The 8,366-nt window shown below is 41.7% G+C and overlaps 1 protein-coding gene across 1 annotated transcript; it reads right to left on the bottom strand.

Annotated features, from left to right (window-relative positions):
- Positions 1-3,911: 3,911 nt before the first annotated feature.
- Positions 3,912-5,112, bottom strand: LOC104075467 (solute carrier family 25 member 51-like; the record flags this gene model as incomplete). The annotated part of the gene is made up of 1 exon (XM_009575989.1): positions 3,912-5,112. A coding segment is annotated over one exon (915 nt), but the record flags the coding sequence as incomplete, so codon positions are not given.
- Between the last annotated feature and the right edge of the window lie 3,254 nt (positions 5,113-8,366).

Here is an 8,366-nt window from a genome sequence, read left to right as displayed (position 1 = left end):
TTCCCTCCACAAGTTTCTTTGCTACTGTCCTTACTGTCAAGCATGCTTGTGAGAAGAAGCAGCTCACTCATGAAGCCTAGAAAGCAGGACATGTGTTGGGGCTAGTATGATAATTACAAACTAAGTGTAATTAACCATTCCATTGCCTGAGCACCTGTGGCGTAGAGAGCTCCTTTTGTTCAAACAGCAAACCCTTGAAGGCAGCATTGCTGTTATTGTAAAATTTTGTGGAAGGAGACTTGCAGTGGTGAGCACGCACCTATCTGCCCACAGGGAACAGCCTGAAACCAAAAACTATCTTGCCTGCTCTGCCATGGATAGCTGTGTCTGAGACAGGGTCATGGGTTGCCTGTGCCGAGTGACACTCTGCCCTGTAACAGTTGCAAAGGTTTGGGCTCCAGTGAAGCCACCAGGCACAGTGAAAACAGCATCTGCGCAAAACTGAATTCTGCCTCAGCGTCACCTAAGGAGCAGATGAATGTCACAGTGTCATACAGGACTGATGGGGCAGGTGGGGCACTGCATGCTCAGGGCATGTTGTGCATGTCACTTGGTCAGCTACTGTTGTGTTTCCCATAAATGAGGCCTTGATACACGCAGGAGCAACATGACATCTGGGTTTAAATCTGAAGGTGGATTTGACTTGGGGCAAAGGAATACAAGCTAAGCAGGTGAGAAAATGAGCATACTTTGTTGCCCTGGCTTTGCTATAAAGGTGGTAATATTAAGCTGCTGCTGCAGTTCTCAAGCTTGTATGTCACAGACACAGCTGTAGTGCTCTTCCATCAAGTTTTCCTGAAAATGAGGTAAGAAGAGTCAAAATTTGACTCTGACCCTCTTATCCATACAACAGCGCTGTTTGATGCAGACCACCAGAGCAGGTAGTGGTAAACAGTCTGTACCTTGCCTAAAATAATATGCTATATCCAGTTCACCTATCTTGACGCTGCAAAAATGCTGTTTGGGCTTGTCGGCACTTGTGGCTTTCTCTTGCCCCCCTGATTACACATTGCATAATAAATGAGGGGAAAGCTGTCTCTCTAGTTGTTAAGATGTGATGGCATTAGTTTATATGAGAAAAACCTAACTGGACTATCACAGCCTTACTGACGTGTGATGTTTATTTCTCATAATTGTTACTGGAGTCTCTTGCCTTTTCCAGCCATGCTGTCACCTCAGAACTGCTGAGAGCTGTTGCCTTTATATTGTTTACTTTCCCATGCAAAAGCCTGTGTTCTTCCTTCCCCTGCCCTGCAAACAGCTAAGAACTGGCCAAACTTGATTACCTGATTAGCATAAAACAGGTATACAAGGTCTTTGGAATAGAAATATGCCTCAGAGGCACAGAGCAGTATTTTGCAATATTGCCCTCCTTTGCTCAAAGCAGTTATTATCTAAACTCTACCTCTATTAGTCTTTCTCTCAGCAGTATTCCTGTTATCATTGTTGGTGGAATACCCCTTTCTTTCTTTGGCTGGAAATGACTGTTGTAGTCCACCAAGAAAAGCAACCAAGGGCACCAGTAATCATTTTTAAAATTCTGCTTTACAGGTTGGTCAAACCTCGCTATGACTCCCACCTGCATGTTTTTAGAGAAGGCAGCAACCGAGGCCTAGCCCCTCTCACTGTTCAGGCAATGTCCTGGTTTAGTTCCCCTGGCATCTGTAGCAACACAGTGATGAGACAAGGCAACAGAAGATTGAGGATCCCTCTCCTGAGCTGTCCCATGGAAAAGATGCTAACCTGCCAGGGAAGATAACTGAGGCCAAGGCCACTTCTCTCTAATACACTTTCTCCTTCACACTACCTTGCAGTAACCCTGCCCTGCACACAACACAACACATAGAAACACTGTGAGCTAGGCTTGGTTTGAAGATCTACTCTTTCCTGATCCTTGCCAAGTATCACTTGTATTCTTAAGCTGCAACCGTATTAAGTAAGTATGGAGTTGAGGCAGCCTGGTTATAGTCAGTTTGTGAAGACTGGAAACAATCTTGAAACGCACCTGAACAGAGTTGTTTTCATGTTAGTTGAAGCATTGCAACTCCTTCTGTGCTCTCTTCCCAGAGTTTAGTTTTCCTGTTTAGTAAACTACATATTCCATCTCACAGTTTTGTGTGCCAAAACTCACTGGACCCCTCTCTTCACTGATTATGAGTATCTGTCTTCTTACACATAAAACATCTGTAATTTGTTAAGCATACAAATTTGATTGTGTTGTATAACTGTCAAAGATGATTATATAAAGCAAAGATGATACTTGAGCATAATTCTGTCATGACAGACCTGCAGTGCACTCCATCTAACCATGCCACATAAGTAGAGACAGCAAGAGACTAGGACTGCACTTTTTTCTTTTTGCTACAGTAATGCCAATCACTAATTAGTGGCGGGCTTATGCTAAACTCTTACCCTTAATGCTTCAGATTTCCCAACATTAGAGAAGTATTAGTATCTTTCATGGAGAAAGAGGATGCAAATTTTTTTATTCCATGAAGGAGTGATTACAAAAAACAGTACACTGGAAAAATCAGATTCTGCCAGTAACAAACATTCAGTAAACATTTTATTTAAATGCAGATAATCACAACATTCGCATACAAGAATGCTCACTTGTGCCTGGCCGTTTTTGACTGTGAAGCTAGGGACTATATTATTATTATAACACACTGATTAGAACCCATATTTGAGGACAGTTTAGCAAATGGAAAACTCCAATTAAAAAAAGTAATAGCAGACCAGTTTCTGAAAGCTTTCCTGCCCCCCATCATCCAAAATATTTTGTTTTATATATAGTTTCATAAAATAAAGTCTCCCAGGAGAATCAAATGCTTTTTGTTAAAACCTCACCTGGTTTATGGTCATGCTCACCCTTCTGTCCCTTTCTCTAAGGCCTGAAGTCATATCTTTCAACTACGAAGTCTGTAAGCACACAGTACTTCATACTTCTGTAAGTCTTTTTCACAGCTCACCTACAGAAGTCCTTAAACATGTCTCCAAATGCTGTATCTTTCCTACCTAGCTGCTTCTAAGGTTCTTTGGCTGTCGTCTCTGCACACTTAAAGACTTCCACTGAAGTGGGCAATAGCCAGAAACCTCATCTTGTCAGTGCTGCTGTACTATTCTGTCTTACAGAACTGTTAAGAGTACACATCAGGTAGGCAGAATTCCCAGTTTCAGATAAAAATATCTTCTTGTGATCCATTATTCCACACCCCAAATGAAACAGAAGTAATTTGCAAAAGACAAGATACCTCAGTACAAAAAAAGCTGTGTTTGTAAACTACTTTCATAACTGCATGAAGCTGAACTACTTAATGAGCATTACAGAAAGGGCCAACTTCTTTCTGGCCCCATAGCTGTAAGCAAGAGAAAAAGCAGAAAAAAAAAAAAAAAAAAAAAAAGCAGAACAAACTCCATGTTTACTAATATAAGGTTTTTTAACAAGGAAGGACACTTTAAAGCTTTAGTAAATTTGCTGTTTCATTCCTTCCACTTTTCCCTTTTTCACATGAAGGCACACATGTACATATACATACACAAGAGATCCCACTTTGAACTGGTGTCAGCTTACACTGAAGTTAAACATTCAGTAACCACTCTTACGCTGCTGAATGAAATGTTCATCTTAAAGCCAAGCATCAAAACAGCTGGCAGAAGAGTTTGCGTCGGCTTAGTTTAAGCTTGAAGTTCTAAACTTCAGTCATCCTCATCTGGATCTGTCCTTTTAGCTTCAAACAATAAGGAGTACTTAGGACCCTAAACCATTTGAAAATGCAGTTCTTAAATCGAGATTTTGAAGTTTATCAGGCAAAGGAATCAATTTTCATCAGCCGCTCCTTGATTTTCATGTTCTGCAATGTGGACAGTGGAGCACATTCCATCACAGAGCATTACGAAATTTTGGGAGTGATACAGAAGCTGCTGGACTAATATAAGTCGTTTTTAAATTTTTTTTTTAAACTTTGTATTTGTCTAGTAGCTCCATTACGGGTAAGCTCACATGCCAGCAAATAAATACTTTAAAAAGTTAATCTTAATTGCACCAAGGTTTAGACGCATCACCATTCCCCCATAAATATTGAAGGCCAAGACTAATTACCTTTCACACTACACAGGCACTGTTCCCTGGGATTAAGTGACATCATATGTGCCAATACCCAAATGAACAGAAGAGCCCAAGGAAGATAGTGGTTTTCACAACAGCTTGAGCAAGAATTCATAGGTTGCATTGATTATGCCCCAGGACAGGACAGAACGATGGTAATTCAGATGGGCTCCTCTGAAAAGGTGGATCAGTTTTCTATCTCGTTCCAGCCAGATCTTCACGAAGACTTTTGAGAAGGACTGAAATTCACCACCAATTTGAGCTTGCATGCGAGTTTTTACAACGTTCACTGGGAAAAACAAGAATCCCAGCATGGCACCCAACAGCCCTCCACAGATAAAGTCATTGACCAAATGAGTGCTGTAAGAAGTTGCTTCAGGCAGACACTGTTTGATAGGTCCCCGTAGGCCGAAGAAGAGTGCATTACTAGGTCCATTTCGGAGCAGAATAGGCACCAATCCCCGATAATATTCTCTCATCCCATAGACTTTCAGTACCTTGAAAGCCTGGTAAGTGTTTGTAAATTTATCATGGTGTTTGTAGTCCTGAAGCAAAGTCTGAACTCGCTCAAAGGGTGTAAGAACAGCTTCCGTGGTCCCTGCAAGCACTGCTGCCATGCTGCGAGTGAGGAGTTCAGGAGCACTCGTGTGGCTATGGAGCAGGGAGGAGAAATCTTCATACAAGCCAAACATTAAAGCCAGCGTTGTCGTTTTCTGCATTAAAGGGGGAAGGATGCCACGATAGAGATTTCGAATTCCGTCCTTCTGCAGCTGATGTATTGCATCCTTTGTTTTCAAACCATACAACTGCTGTCGAAAGAGGACCTTCTGGATGGGAAAAGTGACTGCTATATTTGTGAAGGCTGCGCAGTAGCCACAAAGATAATGTTTACCAGAGGTAGCTGTTACGTCATTGCTTAGGTATTCCTTTGAATTCGTTGGGGCAGAACCTTCTGAATCCATCATACTGTTTTTCATACGGTAGTATATCTCAGTTCTCCTTCCCTACATCAAAAAAGAAAAGAACGAACATGAACAGAGCTGCAGGTGACCCTGCAGCTTTTTTCACTCTAGTGGATCATTCAAACAGCACCTGGTATCTTATGTCCGAGTAAAGCCCACAAAATTTGAAGCAGAAAAGCGACAACATGCCAGATCTGACGGATGTTGCACTGTTTTCTACTCAAGTCTCAGAGACCTGAAAAAGCAGCAGTTTTTCCCTTCTGTATACTTTCAAATTAAATAGAAATAAACTGGGAAGGAAATTGAGATATGAACTCCTCAAGTGCTACACTAGAGCTGACAAGAGGAAGCCTACACACTAGATTTCCCCATTCACTGTGCCAAGGAATTCAAACAGTGAAAGGTCTACTCTCACAGTAATAAAATACACATCACCGGGACAGTGGTGGTGGGGACAGAAGTGTGTCTAAGAAATAAAAAATAAATAAAATACATACAGTAGCATTACAAATACTGATCATTCCACTCTGCCTTTCCCTGTAGCAGAAAACAACAGATAATTTAAATAACAATTTGTTGTGGTTTAACCTGGCCAGCAACTAAGCACCACACAGCCACTCGCTCACTCTCCCCTCTGCCCCAGTGGGATGGCGGCGAGAATCAGGAGGGTAACAGTGAGAGAGAAACTCATGGGTTGAGATAAAAACAGTTTAATAATTAAAAAGAAATTTTTTAAAAAATATTTTTAGGGGGAAAAAAACAACAAAGAGAGAGAGGAAAATAAAAACCAAGAAAAGCAAGCGATGCAAATGAAAACAATTGCTCACCACCAACCGATCGATGCCCAACCAGTCCCTGAGCAGCAGCCACCCCACCAACTTCTCCCCTGAGCATGACGTCATATGGTATGAAATATCCTTTTGGTCAGTTGGGGTCAGCCGTCCCGGCTGCATCCCCTCCCAACTCCTTGTGCGTCCCCAGCCTACTCGCTGCTGGGGTGGTGTGAGAAGCAGAAGAGGCCTTGACTCTGTAAGCACTGCTCAGCAGTAACTAACGCATCCCTGTGTAATCAACACTGTTTTCACCACAAATCCAAAACATAGCATCATACAAGCTACTATGAAGAAAATTAACTCTATCCCAGCAAAACTAGTACACAATTATAATCACAGGCTTAAATTAAACTACAAGAACACTTTTAAGACAGTTTTGAAAATTTCTGACATTTCCAGTTAATTAACCTGCAGCCTATCTGTAGAGGAAGACAGCATCTTGAACCGACACTTGATTTTCATGTTCTGTTGAGAAGTTTAAGACCTTGAGCCTGGCTAGATCTGAGATCCTGAAGGACATGTAAACAGAGACAGTTCTACCAAATAAAGTAGAGAAGTACTGAAGTAATCATTACCATGCAACACTTGTTCATCATTTAAAATGAGATTATTTATTCAACAATTATAAAAAGCTGGTTTTGCAGCTGATCCGAAACCTAACTTCCATTACAGTACAGCTTGAGTCAAGTCAGTAACAATCAAGTGAGGCTGGTGGTGGTTTGTGAACTTCACATACTCCCCACCAGCAACATGCATGAGATTTCCATGATTTCAAAATGGTATTTGGGGCTGACACCCCTGCTTGGCATGAGGAACTGTTTCTCACGGTGCAGTCACTATAGGCTGTTACGTGAAGGACGCACGGCAGAGGCTATATAGAAACAAACTAGATTGCTCAAAGCAACCTGATGGATTATTTTGACAAAGTATACAATTTATTTTTAAAACAAAACACATATACACCTGGATTCACTTTTCCAATACAAGTTACACGCTGTTTAATCGTTTAAAGTCTGGCAAGTGAAAATGCCATCTAAATAATGTACAAAGATGAAGTGTTTCTGTCAATATGAAAAGTAACATCAGAAACAGGGATTCATATTAGATGGCTTATACACCACTTTATGTACGCACCAGTTTAGAGTATTATTCAGATTACTGTAGTTCTACTTGCATATACTAAAAAACCCACATCTGCAGTTATTCTAGTCTTAGACAGGGGACAGTGGGTCATGCTAATTCAACCAAAACAGTGTGGAAGAGTCCCACCAGGGACAACACTGTTAAGAAGATGATTCAAAAGGCCTTTGACAACTAGTCATCTGACAACAGGCAGCTGTCTGCTGCCAAAACATATTTTTCCCTCTAAAGAAACTTGTAATAAATAAAATAAAATTAAAAAAAGAGAAACACCTTTAGTTTAGTTTCAGAAGGTACATGCTCCTTTTGGCATAACCGCTGGATCTGTCCAGTACAGAAGTGTTGAAGACTGCAGCGATCCTCACGTAAGGCTTCTGAGTTGGGAACTTGCAAGAGCTAGGCACAGCAAGTCCTCGCAGAAGTGTTTATGATAGAACCTTTGCTTTCACACATAATTTGTAAGGCCTGTGCCACCTACAAGTAGTACAGCACAGCAGCCACTTTGTTAGAATTTAACACTCTCAAAAAAAGAGCAGAAGTTTTGGATCAACAGCATTGCCTATAGATACAAACCCCCGAAGCTGCTGCAACATCCCATTTAAACACAGAAGTTCCCCTCAACCCAAGACCCAATTTCAGAGCACTCCGAGCAAGGGGGCACACACAATGCTTTTTGACACCATGTTCCCTGATCCAAGGTCTGTACATCAGGTGCTTGCCACTGTCACCATCTCATGGTATGCACATCTAATGCTTCTAAAGAAGCATTTCAACCCATTTACCTGCCTAAACTACCATGGCCTTCAAAAAGCTGGCATCTGGCCCACTAGGTCAGAAAAACACAAGGGAAAGAATAAAGAAAAAGACATTTGTTACCTGATATTACATTATATCTCTGTAATACTAGTAAGACATCACAGTGTTTCCTGTCATACTGACTGCTGTGGAATGAACGTGCTACCTAGGAAGTCCTCCTGGCCCAATCACAGTCTGAGATTACTCTGGGAACTTAACGTTCGTTCAATCAGTGAATCAGAGTAATACTACGAACCCACACTCTTTTGCCATCAACCATGAGAAACATTCACCTTAAACAATTACCAAATCCTGAATATGCAGATGTGTCAGTTAACACGGAAGGCTTATGGATTTGTCCATTTGTCTCTCCAGCAGATCACCTACCATGTAACATACACCTGATTACCCTCGGGGCTCACCTTTTTTCCCGTGCCCCCCCCCCCCCGCCAGTCCACTGCAAGCACCGAGCACTTCCCGAAGCAGGCAGCACGTTTCCAGACTCACTGCATTCTCGGCGCGGTGCTT

The sequence above is a fragment of the Fulmarus glacialis genome, unplaced genomic scaffold (assembly GCF_000690835.1).
Source record: "Fulmarus glacialis isolate BGI_N327 unplaced genomic scaffold, ASM69083v1 scaffold1684, whole genome shotgun sequence".
Classification (NCBI taxonomy): domain Eukaryota; kingdom Metazoa; phylum Chordata; class Aves; order Procellariiformes; family Procellariidae; genus Fulmarus; species Fulmarus glacialis.
The sequence above is the reverse complement of the archived record's forward strand: the minus strand, read 5'-3'. Positions and strand labels throughout refer to the sequence as shown.